Here is a 21,310-nt window from a genome sequence, read left to right as displayed (position 1 = left end):
GTCCTGGCCAGACGTACTCGCAAGTAATGACAAGTAGCCGCAAGTTGAACTTGCGTAGAGTCTGTTTACGTTGAACTTTGCGTAGAGCCCTCGTTTGGCCAGGGCTTAATGGGCGTTACTCAACTTGCGTTGTCTTGGGTTGGGTGTCCAAACGGTGAAAAACTTGCGTCAGTGACTTGCGTGCAAATTTGATCTCGACCAAAGTGAGCGCAAGTCATCGCAGGTCAATGCAAGTGCACGCAAGTCCTGGCCAAACGGAGTCGCAAGTAGACCCAGGTTTTCAACTTGCTTCTTCTTGCGAGTCCGTTTGGCCAGGGCTTTAGGACTAATGTGCTGAGTTGGATTATTATGTCACGTTCTAAATCCTCCCCAGAAAGGTCGCGAAAAGTAACAGCTTATGGAATCTCAGTATCATAGATCATTGCTTGATCGGCGTGAAAATCTATTATGCAAAGACCAAATATTGAACCGCTTTAGCAAATATTTAGAACATCGCGGAATCGATTGATAATTTTTTCAAGCATTTTATATCCCGTCCCAAATTAAATTCGTATCACCAAAAGGTAATAAGAAAGAGTTATTAGCAACCTCACTGGAGGAGTCAAGAAGGTGACTTTGATTCGTTTCAGAGATTGTCCTTGTTTTGACTTCCAGGCTGCTAATATACACGCCACTGATCACACAGATCACTGGTGAATTTTTCACGCAGAAGACCATACAATACAACACCAGAACCATGGACAGGTGGTAAAAATGCTTTCCGTGTATCGTCTGAAGATCGGCGTCAATTAGTCGGTTGGACCACGAATTTTGTCTCCACCTCTAAAACCGAGATAAACACCCCGCTTTTAAAAAAAACAGGTGAAATATTCAATGTGAAGGACTTTTTTATGTAATGCGTTGTTAACAATGCGATCACGCCGCAGCGATATGGCCTTAAGGTGGGTTGGTTGTTTTGTCAAAGTCATAAATAAATGGGCCGTAATTGGGCCGACAGGCTTGTCAAGGGCTAGACTAAACTATAAGGTTTTAAACAAGGCTTGCGGCTATAAAAAGAACAAGTTATTTTAAAAACAAGTCACAAGTTGAATTGTTTTAAGGTATATACAGTTGGTTTGGTAGTATAGAAGTGGATAATGGTTAAATTGCTACCTGATAATACAAGTTAGAATAAGTAGTGGCTTTTAGATGGTTTTGATTTTCTGTCATAGCGCGGGAAATAAATATTCTAGTAAACAGTGTTGCTAACATGAAAAGGAAAAGCTATCCGGTTAGATCTTAATATTGCGCTTTTATTTTAACTGAATATCAAAACGGTGGAAAATAAAAGAGGAATTACTAATCGAGGGTAGGCTTAATTTTTTTCAGTTAAGCTCTGATTAATATAGATATCTCGCATTTTTTTGATATAGATCATTTCCATGGACCTCTGCGGTCTGTCTGGCGTTCCTTTTGGCGTCTGCAGAGTTTTTGGTTTCCGTGCAAGGTGGGTGTTTATTCGTGATATCACCCACAAACAATCTACTTCAATGTTATTCTTAATTTAGGCTGGTTTTGATTCAAAGTGATGTTCCAAGCGTGTCATTATGCTCAATTGAATGTCGGTCTGCAACGGGTTATATTTCATGGTGAAAAGCCCGTGATAATTTAAAACGGGGTAAAGCACAAATATGAATCCTGGCCAAAACAATAGAAAGTAGAGTTATTTTAAAGTGGGTAAGATAACTGAAATTTTTAAATGTCGGAAATAGAAAACTTAAACGAACGACCATATTGATAACGAGAATATATTAGATCAGTTTGAAAGTTGGAGACTAGTAAGTCGAACCAAGGAAATTCTCGCGCTTGAGCATTTCCTAGGGAGCGCGTTAGCGGACTATTTGAGCTTTTCAGTCAACAAAATCCGAGAAGAGGTTGAATTATTTTCAAGACCAACCCTGACAAGTTAATTACGTTCCTGTAAAATTTCTAATGATCATATAAATTATAACTGAAAACAATTCTCGAAAAAAAATTCAGGTTTTGACGGAATACGGGGGGTCCGTTGGCCTCATGTGCGGGAACTCCGGATTATGCGTTCAGGGCCCGCACGCGACTTGAGGCAAGATACTCATTTCTTACAATCCCTCTCTCAACGACCTGCTGTATAAATGGGTACCGGCGCGTTGCTGAGGCAACCTGAGATAATGTTGAGAAGTAACCTGCGATGGACTATTATCCCATCTAGGAGTACAGTGAAATACATATTTTATTATCACTCTCCAATAGTAAACTCCTAGTGATGGAAATATTTATGCTAAGGAAACGGCCTGATGAGTCACTAGGCTCGCACGCTGGAGAGCTACACCGATAACTCCTCCTGACCCCATTTATAAAGCGCTCATATTTTTTTCCAGTGAGGGATGCCCTGGGCTGATAAGAATGAAAAGCTGAAACATTTTAATTAGGTTTAAAATGTCAAATTCCTTAACCTGTTGTGACGGTAAAAGCCAATTTTAACAAGAGGACAGAACGAGCTTGAAGCGAGGTCATCGCAGTATCTTGAATCAGTTTACATAATCTGATATTGTCTTGTTGAATTCTTAGGCAACTGTAAATATTTTGATTTTGAGAATGGCATGAAGACGCTATCCAAATGGAGAAGAACTGGTCACGCTTTCGATAACCAACCAACCTTCAGAGACAATGTTAACGAACGCGACCCGAACATCAAAACTAACGTGCAAGGTGATTGGTGGATAGGAACATTTGAAAACAGGTCCAGTCCCACCGCCGAAGCTGGCTACATGGAGGGTGATTACCCTATTGGTACCCTGATGTCACCAGAGTTCCGTATCAAAGGCTCAAACATGGACTTTTTGCTTGGTGGTGGATGTGACGGGGAAAATATTCGAGCTGAACTACTTGTGAATGGCAAAGTACAACGCGTGGCTTACGCTGACTATTGCCGTGAACGTATGCGAAGAAGATTGTGGAATGTGGCAGAGTTTAGAAACCAAATTGGTCAAATACGTTTAGTTGATGGATCTAGGAAGGGACATATTAATTTTGACGACTTGAGGGGAGATTTCACTTGCCTTGGTAAATGTGCTCTTAAAATAAGAAATTGTGTCTGTTCATAAATATGAACTGACCAACCATAATGCGTCAGTTGTATCATACGGTTGCATAAGAATGTGATCAACTAGCTTAGAGGAACGAGTGAATGAAGGATCCCGTTCTTGAACAAAGAGAGCTAACTATAATAATAATAATAATAATAATAATAATAATAATAATAATGACTTTATTATCGTGTCAATTACATCTAGCACTGGAGAATCTCCATTGCTAATAGGGGACACCTAACTAGAACTATCTAAAAATAATATGCAGAAAAGTCCTATAAAAGAAATTAAAATTATGAGTTACAAAGATGGCAGCCACTACATCCATGTAGGATGCTGCCTAAATCTAGCCTCCGTACTTGGGTCTTAAACTGCTTGAGATTTATCGCCGATCTTTCTTTATTTGTTAGTTTGCTCCACAGTCTTCACCACGATGTGAAGTTTACATGGAATAATTCATATATGAACTGCGGTTGTAGATGAAAGTGAAGAATGATCATCGCAGTTAATTTTCCAATTTAAGCAATAGCTCAGCTGGTAGAGCATCGCACCGGTATCGCGGAGGTCACGGGTTCGAATCCCGTTGAAGCCCTGACTTTTCGTCTTGAAGTTCACCACATTGGAAATGTTATTTATTGACACTCCCTCCACACTCCCTTACTTTAATATTATTAATTTGCAGGTTCGGAATTGAATCCTTTGGCCTCAAATAATGCAGCTAACGGGCGTAAGTAGTTCTTACGATCATTATAAGTGACTGTAGGCTGCGAATGCTTTCTGACAAGGTAACAAGCAATATTCAATGTTCTGAACTTCTAAGCCACTGTGTGTTTGATAAGGCTTAAATATACACAGTATTATACTAGTGCTCTTTGTATCAAAGTCAATTACAAAAAAAAAAAAAAAAAATTGTCATACATAACTTGCAAGAAATTTCGGACGTTTAATTTACGGACACTTTTTATCTCATTTCGGACAAAATTTGGACAATAATTTCGGACACTGCTGAAATATAGCTAAAATAATTTTACGCCTACAAAACAGGATTTAGGCTGAAACAGCATCTGTGAAAATGATATTTTTACTGCAGCCAGTCGAGCTTTCACTAATACACCGACGGGAAAATATCACAAATGCTATCAAGCTGTTTATGTGAAGTCGTGTCTCAACTACAATTCGCTCCATGAGGCCCGGTATGATGGAAAACAAGAGCTTTAAAGCTACTTCCAAGTTTTATACTCTACAGTAAATATCTCGAACGCTTAAAAAGTTTGGACGGTTTTATTTTCGGACACTTTTTTGTCCGAAATTAAAATCGTCCGAAACTTTTTTGCAAGTAATGTAACCTCTTGAATTGGTCGAAACTGTGTTCCATCCAGTATCATAGATCTTTACATTCGATAAAATTAAAAAAAAAAAAAAAAAAAAAAAAAACCCGTAGATCTCATGCCTGTTTTTCAGTCAGGTAGTAAGTTTACACTTTGAAACCACAGATGCAAATGGTCAAGTCAGATAGGCTCAGCTAAGGGCGTGATAAAGGTAGTGATGTTTCTGTTTGATTTTGTCAGATAAAGGTGAAGTGGTTGTATTAGATGAACTCTCGGATTCTGCGAGTCAAAGCAAGAGCGAGGAAAAACCTGACGATCATCCTATAACAGGAACTGGTACGTACGAGCATGTATCTAGTTCAACCCGGCTAAGTTTGTGTTAGCCTGCAGAACAGGCGGATTAGCCGGGCAGAGAGCGAAACGCGATACACGAGCGCGGAGCGCAACCACTTGTTGGATTTTTTTTTCGACTACCGCTCCGCGCTCGTGATCGCGCTCCGCGCTCGTGTATCATGCTTCGCGATCCGCCTGTTTAGCAGGCTAAGTTTGTGTAGTCAATAGAACTGTGTAAAACAACAATAATAACGAAAGAAGAGCACCTACGGTGTTGTTTAGATAAGATAACATTTAGGTACATGTGCACCGTTAGGTAAAAAAGTATTTTCCTTCATAAGCGGAGACAAAGGTAGCTAACAGTTTAAATTTTGTGAAGCATTCGATTACATAGTTGTAATGAGCTGTTCTCAGATCATTTGGAGCTCTTATGCCTTTGATTCAACTGCAATATTGGTAATTGTATGCCGCCCTTACTGATCACATCGGTTTGAGTTTCACGTACGTTACGGTATATTTGCAGAGGATGATTATACAACTGTCGAGAATTCTTCAAAACACGGGCCATGGAAAATTGCGAAAGGTAGGCTACCACTTGTAACGTGTTATAAACCGCTTTTTGCTGAAAAAAAAAATTAACGGGAAAAGTGCACTGCGCGAAAAGCCAAATATTCGGGCCCGAATTCGTTCGAATACGGATCGGCGCACGCCGCGTATGCCGCAATGTTCTGACGTATTCGATTACGGCTGACTCGAAATACACCTGGAATATTCTGGAGGAATCCGGCCTGTTTTTCCGTATTCAAATTTAATACTCGTGAATGACTCGAAGTGTTCGATAAATCATACGGGCCACGTTTTGGTAGATTAATGTTGCATTAGATGTTCTTCGAAGATATAGCGATCATTTATGACTCGAACATTTTCGAATACTCTCAGTTGTTCGAGAGTTTGCGACTGGAACACGCGATGCACGACGCCACTTCTGACGTGAACGTCTTCGAATACTAATGAATACGTCAAGTATGCTCTAATTTTCGAGAATCGCACGCTATGAATACGAAAGTTATGTCACATTTTTCACAGCCAAAGATGTATTGCGTCGTCAAGAACGGGTTTTATGCAGGTAATATACGCTACCGCGTAGTTTATTCAGACAACACGCTAGTGTTCCGAAGCGTCCGACTGGAACACGAGACTCATGCGAAGTATGAAACGTGTTCATGTTTGAATACTGAGGCACACGTGAGGTTTTAAGGTATTCTAAACGACACACTTCAAGTGTTCTGTGGTGTTCGACTGGGACACGAGACTCATGCGAAGTATGAAACGTGTTCATGTTTGAATACTGAGGTATACGTGAGGTTTTATGGTATTATAAACGACACACTTCAAGTGTTCTGTGGTGTTCGACTGGAACACGAGACTCATGTAAAGTATGAAACGTATTCGTGATTGAATACTGACGCCAACGTGAAGTACTGAGGACCCATACCAAAGCTTGTATATCCCCCAAACTGTGTTCAAACTGCCGAGTGTAACACACTTTTAAATTCCTTTGGATTCCTAACAAAACCCACCCAAAAGAGAGAAAATTACAAGGACAATATGCATGTTATCCCAACAAAAAGTAAACAACTGCCGTTATGACATCTTCATTTCATTTCAAATAATACTTTATTAATACTGAAATAATAAAACTTATGTTACTTGTTCGTGTGTGTTTATTTTCATCAAACTATGGAAGAATTTACATTGCCAAGACCCTATGTTATGAAAAAGTATAAGGAACCATCTGAGAAGCAAAACCTAAAAAAATACTATAACATTTTGTATGCATTTACTTTATATCTAGATGCTGCTTTGTTATGAAAAAGCATAACCATCTGAGAAGCAAAGTCTCTAAAAAACACTATAACATTTTTTTTTTTTTGCAAACTTTATAACTAGATGCTGCTGTGTTATGAAAAGGCATAATGAAGCATTTGAGAAGTAAAGTCTAAAAAACCACTTCTAACATTTTGCATGCAACTTTCTAACTAGATGCTGCTATATTACGAAAAAGCAGAAGTTCGGAACCATCTGAGAAGCAGTCTAAAAAAACACTTACATTTTGTATGCAAGCTTTAGAACTAGATGCTGCTATGTTACGAAAGAGAATTAGGGATGAATTAATGAATTGCTGCTTTGCATATTTAGAGCGGTTTTCAGTTGAGTGTCGAAAGTAATTAGACAATTACTTTGGTTTTGGTTTTGGTTTTACTACAGTTCGAGATTAGCTGAGAACTCTAATTGGTAAGTAATTGGTTTAGGTTTTGGTTTTGGTTTTACGACACTCAATTGAAAACCACTCTAACATCATTATTCGGTTCAACAATTGGAACCCTCTTAACATTACCATATACCTTTAGAGGTGTCTCACACAAAAAAGATGTAGTGCATCCGATTTAATCTGTAGACATTGTATGTAAACCCCATATCAAATTAAAACTTATAGAGCTGGCTATCAAACTATACCAAGGACTTTCAAATAAAATGAATTGCCAAATTTTTCTAGACATTTTAGTGCTGGCGTCCAAATCATTATTATTATTATTATCACATTTTGAAAGCTACATGTACAAGTCAAAGTGAACTTTGTTTCTTGTTAATTTAATTTGTTTCTCAGTTTCTGGACACAAAACACAAAAACAAAATTGCCTGTGTGTTGCCATATTCAATCGCAGTAAAAAGTTACAGAACATTTCCAAAACAGGATTAAAGAATGGTGGAGTGATCATTCAAAAATCACTCCAAGAGAAAAAATATTTCAAAATAAAAATTAACAGACATGGATGATAAACTAGCTACTGTCCAAAATTTGAGTCAGACTCACTTTGACTTAGCTTTCAAAAAGTGATTTGGATGCTCGCATAGAGAAACCCTGAAAAAATTGATAATTCATTTTATTTCCAAATTTTTGGTATGCATGTACGTGTAGATTGATAGCCATGCTAAATGGTGTGGGTGCAAGACACTCTGAAAGATATAGGGTAACCTCAAGACAAAGAGCTGAAAATTCAAACCAAGACCTGAGATCAACACTAAGTGTTGACAGGATTGATGACCAAAAAGTTTTACAGTCACATTTGGAAAGCTACACTGTAAGAACCTGGGTTTCTAGTGCATGCAAAAACATACTTAAGATGCCTTTGAGAGAAGAGAGAGTTTTCAGCTCTTAACCTGAAATGAGTGGCTAATAGTCACTCTGAACAAACAGAATGAACTGATTAGGTAACTTCATGTAGACATGCAAACAAATTCCTCCTTAGGCTAATAACCTAAATGAGTAATAAAACTCAATTTTCAATATTTACCTTTGGAAGGAATATGGTTAGTACAGTGGAACCTCGATTTAACGAGCCTCTATATAACAAGGTCCTCGGTATAACGAATGATTTTCATGGCCCCAGTAATAGTAGACTATACGGAAAAGAACCTCGATACAAAACCCTGTTATAGTGAACATACTTTGCCAATTCTTTGGCACTTCATTATATCAAAGTTTCACTGTAGTTTCACATTACTATAGCAAATTGTCTTGAAATTTGTAGTGGTCATCAATGAAACAGGTTTTACATGTACCTTAATATAATGTATATATAAAATAACAGATGATGAACTGATCAAATGTAGATTTGACTTGACATTTTATTACTATTTAGTTTCGTACTACACAACTTGTGTGCAGTACTCATCAGATAAAATTGCCAAATGGGAATTTACATCATTACACTGATTTGAAATACACAAGCGACCATTGGAAATGTGATAGCTACAATAAGTGAATGCTTTTACAAAACAAAGGAAAGTTGGAAATTAGGAATAAACTCTGTTATTATTGAAATACAAGAGAAGATTTAAAATTTAAAATTTAACATTTAACATTTTTCAGGAGGAATTTGTTTGCATGTCTACATGAAGTTATCTAATCAGTTCATTCTGTTTGTTCAGAGAGGCTAACTCAGGTTTACAAATAATAAAGTACTTCTCCCAGAGGGGTAGGTTACATCGATTTGAAGCGGGGTTACATGGGCAGCCTCCAAGTGACTTTGACAATAAATCAAAGTTCAAAGTCACTTGAAAGATTTTAAAGCAAGCTGCCCCATATAACCCAATTCAAATCAATGTAACCTATGCCTCTGGGAGAAGTACCTTTGTAAACCTGAGTTAGCCTCTCTGAATAAATGGAATGAACTGATAACTTCATGTAGACATGCAAACAAATTCTTCCGGAAAAATGCTAAATTTTAACTTTTAAAGCTTCTTTTGTTACACAATAGTAACAGTGTTTATCTATAATTTCCAATTTTGCTTTTTTTTGCAAAAGTGTTCACTTATTGTAGCTATCATATTTCCAACGGTCGCATGTGTATTTCAAATCAGTGTAATGATGTAAATTCGCATTTGGCAATTTTATCTCATGAGTGCTGCACACAAGTTGTGTACTACGAAACTAAATAGTAATAAAATGTCAAGTCAGATCTACAGTTGCTCAGTTCGTCATCTGTTAGAATCACGCTCTAGTTTACTACTGAGCACTCTGAAAACGGATATGCAAATCACCTTGTTTATATATAAAATATACAGAGACTGACTAGTGAAATGCCAAAATTTACCTGCCAATATAATTTTTCAAAAGCTCTTACAAAAATAAATCTCAAAAAGTCTCCATGGCCCCCTAAATAGTCATTAATACATACATGTATCTTGTAAGCCAGGGTTCTTCCTCACAGGTTTTCCTTTTTTTCTTCAAATAAGGAGGCCAGGGATTATACATACATGTAAGGCATTACCAATTTTACTTCATCCAATGATTAAAATACAATACGCATAAAAGGTTAGTTAAGTTTATGTGTAAATCCACACTGGGAAACCTCAAATCAAGCTTGCAGTACTAAGGAAAATATCATAATAAATCAATCAGTAAATTTTACACAGTAGTTTGATTTAATGGTTTAATTCACCATCATTCCCATTGCTGTCCCTCTTGATATCAAGGTTACATTTACTTCCAATGTATAACTTCTGCTTGATAAAGAAACATTTACAACCAGAGGCAATTCCATACATCTTAAGCAAACATTACAACTGAACTTTACCCTGAAAACTTAAGCTTAACTTACTCGTACGTACAAGACAACCCGGGAAGACAACAATGGCTTACGTTTTACCTGTTGTTGTTGACTCGTACCTCCGTATGTATCGATGTTTTCATCAGCTGTATGCCACCAAAAACTGCTTGAAATCGTGCACAGAGAAGAAGTGAAGATAAACTGAATTTTGTCCGCCAAAGTAGAGTTTTTAAACAGTGAAAAAGGACCAAGAGAACGGTGCAAGCTTCAACATTTCACACCTTTCAAAAAGGACGCCAAAAAAATGGCGCGAGAACCGAGAGAACCTGGTATCTAATGTGGAAAACCGCTGATCCGTGCTTGTTGAAGGTCGGACACTCAGAATGCTGATGTAGGTCGTTTCTCTCATTTCGTTACAAGTCGTTTCGAAACACATTCAAGGTCAATTTCGTTTCAAAAGTAACCTCAAGGAAAAAATCTGATTAAAGTGTTTTCCGTAATACATTTTGTGATTTCTTGTTCAAGCGTAATGCAATGTTGATATGATGGCAGGGAGTCGACCGAGGAAGCTATTGGGCCGTTATTTAGGAGTTTCGTTGTCCTGCGGGCTCCGGAGTTAAACTCATCCCACAGAGAAAAGATATTTGTCTGAAGGTCTCGGGACTTTCTCCACTGAATACACCAAGACTTCTCCGAAACGAACTTGATTCCTCTTACTAACCAAACTTTGCGCAGCTTTACGTGTCTCTAGTCAGTTTAACTTTGCGGAACTTTACGTATCCCGTAGTGTCCAATTTGTGGTTTCGTGCTGTGTTAACCATTTCAGACGAGACGGGTCACACAAAGAGAAATCGCTTTGTAGTGATTATCCCGAAAGCGTCGGTCAAAACCGAATGAGTGGAATTCGAAGTTACAACAAAGCGTGTCAATTTCTTGACTCAAGCAAAACACATGCGCTGCGCCGACAACATGAACCAAAAAAGTACAATAGTTCTGGTCAACGAACGAATACACGGTCGTGCTCCTGCGTATGTCCATATTCAATAAGAATTTTCCAGGTCCACGTCACGGTTGTAAACGCCTTGAATACTCTAGAATTCTATAGCTTTGGCGTCAAGATCACGTATTCCAGGATAAACGTATACACGCGCAGATCGCATATACTTTGAATTCATAGTCTAAATTTTGCTTCCAGGAGAATGCTATGCACCCGAACTGTTACCTTCTTTTATAAAGTTCTTTTTACAGAGGATTCGCCATCATACGCTAGGATTACGACAGATGTGTGGTATACTTTAACGAAAATCCTCGAACGATTATGAACGGAGCGTATTCCACCATATTCGACACGAATATTTCAGGTGTACGTCACGTGTTGTGTGCGGCTTGAATACTCTAGGATTCTATTGCGTCACAATCACATATTCGAGTCTAGAATACTCTAGAATATTTTGGCTTTCACGCAGTGGTGATTCAAGATTGAGTTAATGTCTTGTGGAAAATTTAGTCAAGATTTCATAATGTTCGGACTGCAATACACGGGAATTTTAGGCAGGCTGAAAAATTCGGTTACGTACTAGTGTAGTTTTTCGTTTGATTCTGTTATCGCTACTGGCATGCAAGAATTGGCCTATCTGATCTACGCGTCGACCATCGACATCTGTTCCTAGCTTGTCAAAAGCCGCTGTCCACAAAACAACCCTACTCTATCGCGATGTTTTAATGAAAATGTCATTCTTTTTTTATGCATATATATATAATGCCCGTCACATTGTAAGTTGAACAAATACAGCGTATAGTAATTGTTCGCGTGAGCAAGACGATGATTTCAATAATTTACAGAAGTGAAAGCTAGTGCCAGGATTTCTTTAGAAATAAAAAAAGACTTGACGCTCTTTTCAAAGTCCTTCTCCAAACGGACTCGCAAATAGACACAATTTAATTAAAAAGATATTGACTTGCGTACAAAATCACGTTGGGTAGTCAATAGACAAATTTTGATATATTAAAATTCGCCCTAAAACAATGAACCTCACTACGAGGCTCTGGGGAATAACTACAGAGTTTGTGGGGTTTATTCCCCAGAGCCTCGTGCTGAGGTCTATTGTGTTAGGCTGAATTTTAATATATCGAAATTGGTCTATTGAAACTGCAAAGTTTGCTCAGTCAGAAGAGCACGAAAATTGCCAAACGCCGTGATCTAATTGCTGTACTTAAAAGTTAAGAAGTCTGGTGGCAAAATCCTCACTTGTGTACAAATGTAACGTTGACTGAAGTAAAACGCGCAAGTGATCAGTGTAAAGTTGACGAAAATGATAAACAACGGCTTAACGAAGTCGCAACGCGAACGGAGTTGGAAAATTGGGCCCATAGTCCCACTTGCCACTTCCTTGGCCGGGCTAATTGTGCACGGGCATTTCTCAAAGAATAAACAACTAAATGACAATTATTCGTTACCTGACTCACGAAGACGTGACACAAATGAATAGGGTTAAAGTAACTATTCTAAGTTTTAGAAAGCCTTGAAAAACTCAGCATTCATGTATAACTCAGACATGAGGAGCTTTACCCTCTAAAAAAATTCTGTCCAGGAGGTCTTTTAATCTTGTACACGACTTATCATCGCACGCCAGGAAATGTAACATGAAACAGGACCCGATACTTGCTTTTATTTGTCACGCAGTTTTGCCTTTGCGAACATGCTTGAAGTCAGTGATGCGTTTGTCGCATCTTTGTTACGGTACTTTCCTTGCTAAACCGCCAGAATAGCTCACTGTGGGGCTTAAAGGAGATGGTTATAATTTTATGACATTTTTCTGTGTGGAAACATTGCCAACACCGTCGCGTCAAGGGAAGCCGGTTTGTACCAAAATAATTATGAACAATTATGGCGAAAGCCGCCAGTAGAAATCTACTGTGGTAACATATGTATGAATGCCGAACAAGATTGAAATCAGTAATTACTATATCGTTAGTCTTAATTTTGGCATAGCGAAATAGGGATACATGGCGCACGGCACTTTCGATTGATGACTACGACTTCGAGTATATTCTATGTTTTGTTTGAGCCACATTCTTATGTTAGAATGATGTCAAGATATCGCAGTTTACCTTGCAATATTATTTTTTCTAGCTATATAGCTAGTATAGACGAGTGCGAATCCTTAAAGCCAGGTCTTGGAATAAATGACGTTTTCTTGGGTTAAGACAACGAGGCATGCATTTGGTGTTTTTGTGTCTCGATGATCATTGTTCATGTCGGACTAAATTATTTTTGGCGGGAAATTTCCGCACGGCATTGCCATCAATCCTCCGATCCACAATGCCATGGAACAAGGAAAAGACTGCAGTGGTAAGTTGCACTGAAATTATTAAATATGCTGATATCATATCAGAGAGCTCTCATATTTGCGTACGTATCTAGCCTAAACCAGAGAAAAGAGTTCTGTAGAGAACGGTTGTCATATGTCGCAATGAAGCGAATTATCTGATTCACTTTGCGCTAAATGCATGCTTAACTCGGCTTAACTTGTTCTGTCTTGTTTGGGTAGTCAGTTCTTTATTGAGCTGTTGTTATCTGTGGAGCAGAATATTAACCTGCCACACTAGCTCATTCTGTCTTGCTTGGGTAGTCAGTTCTTATTGAGCTGTTGTTATCTGTGGAGCAGAATATTAACCTCGCGCGCCAGCTTATTCTGTCTTACTTGGGTAGTCAGTTCTTACTGAGCTGTTGTTATCTGTCGAGCAGAATATTAACCTCGCACGCTAGCTTATTCTGTCTTACTTGGGTAGTCAGTTCTTATTGAGCTGTTGTTATCTGTCGGGCAGAATATTAACCTCGCGCTTTAGCTAATTCCGTCTTACTTGGGTAGTCAGTTCTTGATTGAACTGTTGTTATCTGTCGAGCAGAATAATAATGCTAACCTTTTCTGCTTTATTTATTTCACTTGCTTGCACCCCAGCATTTCTTGCCTTCTTTGAGAGGTCCGTATTTTGAGTTGTTTCAATATTTTGAGAAAGGAATCATCTTCGTGCTTAACATAATATCTGCCTCTTTTTTTCTTTCTCCATAGGGAGCTGGTCTGCTAGCGGTATTTGTTCCGCGAACACGAAAGTTTGGAAATATCTTACCTCAGTCTTATATGTTAACTTGAGATTTCAGGACATTTAATAGATATTATTACGGCCATTTCATGAAACGTGACAATATACAAAGCTGCGGACCGCATGAGAAAAATAATGCCGCTGGATGGGCTTTGTAACTAAATTAGTGTCATTATGTGTTACCGCAAATGTGACAAATAACACCTCGATCGTACAAAACTTGCGAACTTCGATCTTCAGTTACAGTTAATAATAAGCCATGGGTGGATTCAACACACCCATGGCTTATTATTAACCTAATTTGCATAGATTTTTTTCGTGGGCAAAGCTCGTCATGTTTGGCCATTTCGCTTTCTGGACTTATACACAGAAACAATTACGAGTTTAATCTTGCTACGTTATATGTTTTCTGCATGACGTTTGTAGGTTGGAGCAATAGTGTTTGAACTGCATATTAGCGCTACATTCATTTTCAATTTGTTTCAAGGGATCGAGATTGAAAGAATCCACAACTTTTCATCACCACAGATGCAAGATGGACCTGTCAAAATAGGGAAAGGTAGGCTACGAAATAGTGTGGCCTAGTACTTAGCACTATTACAGTCTTGTAAAATCCTTGTTAATTGAAAGAAATATTTCAAACTGCAGCCGTCGGTCACGGTTTTGGAGGTACTTTGCAAAGTTTGCTCAGTCGGTAGAACACTATCGTTGCCAAATGCCATCTAAATGCTGTCCTTAAAAAGAAGAAGTCTGGTGGCTGGTGCAAGGCAAAACCATGACGGTCCTTGAGTTTAAATTTTAAAATGACTGAAGTACAAGCATGTTATAAGCAATGGCCAAACGTAGTCAGTTGCGAGCAGAGTTGAAAAAATTACGCCCACTGTGGTACTTATGACTCCCTTGACTTGACTGAAATTGCTCACAAACATTTCTCAAAGAATAAACAAATAAATGACAATTATTTATTGCTTCGGACTCACAAAGACCTGAATCTAATATTAAGCGCTAAAGTAACCACTCAAAGTTTAAGAAAGAAGGCCTTAAAACACTGCATATAACGCAGAATTTTCTTATTTCGTATTCTGGGCTTAAAGAAAATATTACGAATTTAATTTTGCTAGGGTAAAATTTTACGGCATGACGTTTGCAGGTTGGAACAATGTGTTTGAGCTGCATATTAACGCTACATCCATTTCAATTTGTTTCAAGGGATTGCGCTTAAAAGGATCCGCAATTTTTCACCACCACAGATGCAAGAAGGACCTGTTAAAATGAGGAAAGGTAGGCTACGAATTAGTGTTGTATTTAACACCATTCTCTTGTAAAGACTTCGTTAGTTTAACGAAATATTTCAAACTGCAGCTGGTGGTTTTAGGGCTCATCTGCAAGGGTGGATAGTGATCGAGAGGGAACTGACTAATAGAGCTATGTAAACTCGTATGTTATAAGATCAAAGTTTAACATTTTCATCTTACAGGTATGCTCCAGCAACAGGGCTTACTTGGGAAAGCGAAAACAAAGGGCAGCTTGAGTATCAAGGCATCACCTAAACCGCCTCGATTATCAAAAACGTTCTCTGCTGCAAAAATCTCGAGGGCTCCGGTTGCCAAACCCGCTGCAAAAGTACCCCACCGGGATGCAGCTAATAATTCCCTTCTGCCCAAAGACGACGACTTGAGGAATCTTACATGTAAGTTAAAACCTCCCTCGGTAAATGCGCAGTAACCAAAAGAGATGGTAAAATTATTGCAGGGTCTTCTACAGTGCAAACACCAACAACTAATCTTATAATGGACCAAAAATTCTCGCCCTTGATTGGTCTAAGCGCATCAAGTGACGGAGTCACAGCTAGATATTGATATGATGATATCTCTAAGATTGTATCTGCCCGTTAAGTACGTTTTCATTTTAACCAATTGCAAATCATTAAATTGAATAGAACTGAATGTTTGGGACGCCGACAGAAGTACTTTGAAGTTTATGAATTGAAAAAGAGGTCTCCCCAAAATAACCGTGTTTTTATGGCACCCGGCTTTTACATATTTTCGCGTCAGATGGAGGCTATTGTTTCAATATACTAAACCATCTGTTAATTTCATAAATGGGTATTTCTTCACAGGTAAAAATTTCCTTGTTGAAATAAAGACAGGACTGCCTTGGGATAACGATTTTCTTTTTGTGTCAAATAAAAATTATCAATCCACCAGAAGAGATATAGAGCTTAAGGTGAGATCTGAATACGCCTGCAAATCATTATTATGAAGAGAGAATAAACAGTTAGAGTGTTAATCCCCCATATAGACCCTATCCTCAGGGTAATCCCTCTCAAGTTATTTTTAGACATGCTACCCAGTTATTCCGTGGATAACGTCACCATGCGCGTTTCGTGGATGTTTTTCGTGGAGGAAGAAGCTGCGCGTAAACCCACTTGGGCTGTCCACGTGAGCTGTTCACGTGAGCAAAATCTGCATTAAAGTATTAGAGTCTGGAATTTCAATGATCTGAAAATAATTTTAGAGGGATTCCCTTGGGAACACGGTCTATATAGGGGGATTAACTCTCCTACCCTCAGTCTTCTCTTCGTTAACTGCGGGGGGAGGAGGTGGGGGAGCGGGTTTGCGCAAATAACGGTTTAGTCGTTTGCAGCTGTTTGTTATTCGTCACTGTGCAACTGGATTATCTGTAAGTTTTTAATTTTAAGAATTGATTTTCGGTTTTTAGGAATCTAATGTGTAATTCCCCGATTATTTTTTTGCTAAGGTGCTTAATGTGTACGAAGACGATAAAGACTTTCGTGGAGCGTTCTTTAGTAAATTCAGGTACGTTCTATGTATGTATCTCAGAGAGATGACAAAAAATACATAACATATAACTCTTCATTTGTCGAAAGACGGCAATCCTTCAAAAAATAAATAGAAAGAAAACACAAGAAAATTACTTTACCGCGTGAATACATTCTGTAATTTGGATCGAGACGGAGATTATGCATGTAGGGCACAGGTCCTGCGGATTATCAGAGCTGTAGCCAGTATGAGATAAACCGAGGCACTTGTAAGCTATTAGTACATATTGAATATCTGTACCTCTGTATGTGACTAGTACATTGTATTATCCAACTATTTTGCACTAACTCTGTATGTATAATTATTGTTTTTGTGTGTGTGTGCTCTTGCATGTCTTTTTCTTATTTTCTCCTCTTATTTGACCCAAATAAATAATCACTTTAAATCACTAAAGATAGCTACCGGGTCTTATTAGCCCATTAAGGTTATAGCCGGGGGTTATTTCTGGCAGCCATGAACTCGTTTTATTTTAACTTATTTTTGTTCATTTAATTTCTAATTTCTAGCTGAGTACAAATGAAGTTGTTGTTGTCTCTTTTCGTTTTTGTTGGTTTTCTTTATGAAGAAGGAAAGTGAAACACTCCTAAATACCTACTAGGAAGAAAATTTAACAATGGGCATTGCCTTACTCATAACTTGTCTGTTACGGTCCTGGTTATTGTGACTGAATATATCTGAATCTAAGAACAATTTAAATTTTTATCTTACCGAGCATTCTGCACTTGTAATGACCGGTTATAATATACCTTTTTTCAGTTCTTCAAAGGAGCCTGAAGGAGTGAAAGCTTACTTTATCTTGCGATTCAGAGCTGCAGACACATTCCTCGGAAAATTGCTGGATAAACTTGGAGAGGGAAAGATTGCTGCGGCAGGTAATTAAAATAAATATTCAAGAAAACAATGCAACGTTCGCGCTAAGATACATGTTAGGTTCTTAAAAGCCTTATTCAATTTTCACTTGAACTTCAATTCGCAATGCAGGTTGCTACGAAGATGTCACTCAATGTCCCAGCAACTGTCCATCAACCTGTGTTCCCCTGTGTCTAGCTTCCTGTTGCCAGCCTTTTTATCAGCCTGTGCCGGCACCCATGCCTGCTACACCACCTCAACCGGTAACAGCAGTCGTTCCAAGCCCTCAGGTCTACCAACCACCAGCACAACAGTGGAATAATCAATTCCCCGTCCAAGCCACAAACCCCCCTGCACCAGCTGCCTCTTCTCAGTTTCCAATGTCTCAGCCCATGAGTTGGCCTGGTTCCCAGTGCGCCTCGGGTTGCTCTCCTAATTGTGAGCCAAGTTGCTCACCGACATGTTGCCGATTTTTCAACTCAAAGCGGACAAAAACAAATATTAAATCAATTCTGAAGAAAAAGCCTCTGGAAGAGGAAAAACATTAACTGGACAAGAAATCATAAGAAACTTGACTGAACACGTACCTTCCGGCGAAATGCAGGCCTCATAAAACGAAGCAAAGGAATAGTAGAAAGGGATTTCAAGTAGGATTTTAAACTATGTATTATTCCAAAGGTCAATGCATTCTTATCGGCTCAAGCTCGAGTTGACGCCGTCCGTCAAATCTCTTTTACCTAACTCGAGGCAAGTTTTTGTTCTTTCCGTTTATTATAACTTCGCAACCTGATGATTTCTTGAAAGATTGTTAAATACTTCTTAAGGATAATGTAGAAACTTTTAAGTGTAAAACCAGCCTTGGCAAGATAAATATAATGCTTATGTAATATTTCAAGGCATGGAACTCTAGGTAATGTCTATAATTGAAAGATTTGCCACTTCTGACCGTCTGAAGTTTTTGCCTGGTTTGTTACCGCCCAAACCATTTATCTTGGCACATGGCATTTCATTTCTATTTGTTTAGGTGAGCATGGCTTTAGCCTTTCGTCTTCAAAATGCAATAGTAAGCATTTTGAAAAAATGAAAACCTTGTCCCTCTTCCCGAAACGTGTCACATTGTAACTCACATAACTCGCTGTATATCCACTCTATCTTTACACAATGGCCACCTTGCCCCGTCACCAAGATGGCCATGATTATAGCTCGTTGGAGCCACTAGATTTTTCGCGACTTAAGTATTCTTGGTCAGCGACCTTATGGTAAAACAACAGCGAAAAGACCCCATGTTGTCACGGACTGTAAAATACACGTCACAACACTCAACCAATCAGGCATCTTTCCTGCTAGTAGCCTTTGTCTAAAAATAGATTTCAAAAAAATTTACCATTGGATTGGACCCACGCATGAGAGCCACGTATGAGAGAATCGTTCCCCCTTGCGACAATATTTTTCACCTGCTGTTGGATCAAAATGTTTAGACTGTTATTTGGTTCAGCCAATACAAAGAAGTTTATATCTGAAGAAGAAGTTTAAGTCTCAAGTTGTTTAAATCAAAACGAGGCAAATAATTTTTGCTCCAAATAGATGGCACTAATCCCAAACAGGAGCCCATCAAGTCCAAAGATTGAAAAATCAAATCCACCGGTCATGTTTCATTTTCTGAAAACAATAACAACTAATTGTGAACAATTAAACTGGTTTGTATTTATGTCGGTTGCAGGTACTCCTGCGGGACACATAATAAACAACAAGGCAAAATAAAATTATTCAGATTTGTATTCGTGTTCCCTTCACGAAACTCATCGAACAAAAAAAGCTTGCCGTGCAGCAAATCATAGGATCAAGATTCCTCAACCTCCTGAACTTTGTGGGGCTGAAAATGTTTTTGTATACTATTTCTCCTCCTTCCTGATGTATTATTAACGGTACTCATAACAAGCTTTTCTCTGTGATTAGCCTGGATGTCAAAACATAATGGTATGTCTATTGTGCATTTTGGAACGCTAGAATAGTTTGCCCTTAATGACCGAAAAAACGTCTGGCGACGATTGCTTTCTCTGTTCAATAGCACATCTCCCCTAAGAACACTTAAACAATAGTAAAAGATCACTAAACGAGGTACTTGGATCTTTAGAGCTGAAAGCAACTGTCAGTTCACTGTTGCGGTATTTTGATGGCTTACAAATAGCTTTTCGATCATTTACTGAGCTGGGACACGAAGAGATAAAATAAAAACTGCGAAAGCTGCTCTTTGTTCAACGTTACACGAGGATAAGGTAATACTCACTTCCTTGACTTGTCCTTATTAATCTTAACTCTTCAAGAAAGGTCTGCGCTTGAGCCGCGAGATTGTTAACTACGGAGGTTCTAAACCTATAGACTAGGCAACGAAATGTTAATCAGAAGTGATACGTTGTAACATGTTAGCTGCACAACAAACGTTATTGACAAAAGGAACTTCTGTTCAACCAAGATCTCGCAAAAATTTACAAACTGACCTTCTGCCAGCAGAGAGAAGTCCATTGAAAATATTTTGCTTTTTGCCAATCCTAAAGCCTTCTGCAGAGGATGTCTTAATTAGTAACAATATGATGTTAGAAAGGTTGCTTTATTCCAGGGTTCACTTTTACCTTAAGTTGTTGTTCATAAAATTTTAATTGTCAGAACTGCTGAGCATAGACCGACAAGACAAACCACTGAATCCAGGTGTTTCGAAATTTCTCTCATATATAGTTACCCAGTTACATGTTCCTGTATTTTTGGCAGCATAGATATAATTCGAAGAGTACTGTTCTTAAGATTTGTCCCGCTCCAAACATCGAGCGAGTTCCGAAATTGCAAGAAAAGCTGTAAGAAAAATAAAAGTAAAGGTAAATCTGACATCGCAAAGAAACTCAAAGGCATTGTCTTTGGTCGGTCAAATCAGTGTGAGCGTAGCATGCAGTTAAGCTCACATATTAATATCTATTTTATATCAAATTGAATCTTATGTTTTACAGTTTTATTGTCATGACGAGCAAGAAGACATCTATGGTAGTGAACTATCTTATAGTGTTCTTTTCACTATTCTTGTTCACATCACCGACACAAGGTAAGCGTATTTCTAGGGACATTTTTAATCATAGACAAAACAGTGCGCCAAGATTCAAAGTCTAGTACTGGGAGGCATAGCTCAAATTCAAAAAAGCAATGCTTGGACTCCCGAAGGGAAGTTAAATCCTCCGGAAAAATATACACATCAGCCCTCTAAGCTGATACCAAAAGTAATTACTTGTTTGATCAAAAAATACTTGCTATTCGTTTTTCACGCTTACCTCACCCCAAATCAGTTTTATTAGCTCAAATCTATTATCTTACAAAATAAATAAAAACTGGAGGATCGAAAAAGACTGAACTTATGGAAACTATAAAGGATTTATGTATTGCATTAAGAATTTGTTTTTTTTTCAAGGCCAAAGATGTCCTGGCGTAAGTTTCCAGAGGATAGGGTGCTACAAGGAAAAAACTCAAAAAGGCCGCCCTCTATCCGATCTTTTATTCACAGACCGTAAATCGTCCAGTTCCAAATGGAGTGGGTTAAAATACGCTTACCAAGAATTTAACGCTTATCTGCCTGACTTGGCTTGTAGATG

At 38.4% G+C, this 21,310-nt stretch overlaps 2 protein-coding genes across 2 annotated transcripts in view; one reads left to right on the top strand and one right to left on the bottom strand.

The window, feature by feature from the left end:
- The window catches only part of LOC145479668 (uncharacterized), a 252,955-nt gene that overhangs the window by 129,397 nt on the left and 102,248 nt on the right, over positions 1-21,310 (bottom strand). The gene's annotated exons all lie outside the window — the stretch shown is intronic.
- Positions 624-19,618, top strand: LOC145479671 (uncharacterized). Its single transcript, XM_081458091.1, has 13 exons — positions 624-941; positions 1,413-1,486; positions 2,587-3,081; positions 3,790-3,834; positions 4,676-4,771; positions 5,292-5,351; positions 14,474-14,545; positions 15,196-15,267; positions 15,464-15,676; positions 16,106-16,212; positions 16,747-16,805; positions 17,586-17,701; positions 17,811-19,618. The coding sequence occupies exons 1-13, from the start codon at positions 910-912 to the stop codon at positions 18,224-18,226; spliced, it is 1,857 nt and encodes a 618-aa protein (XP_081314217.1). The 5' UTR covers positions 624-909; the 3' UTR covers positions 18,227-19,618.

The sequence above is a fragment of the Orbicella franksi genome, chromosome 2 (assembly GCF_964199315.1).
Source record: "Orbicella franksi chromosome 2, jaOrbFran1.1, whole genome shotgun sequence".
NCBI lineage: Eukaryota > Metazoa > Cnidaria > Anthozoa > Scleractinia > Merulinidae > Orbicella > Orbicella franksi.
This window is presented reverse-complemented; position numbering and strand designations above follow the sequence as displayed.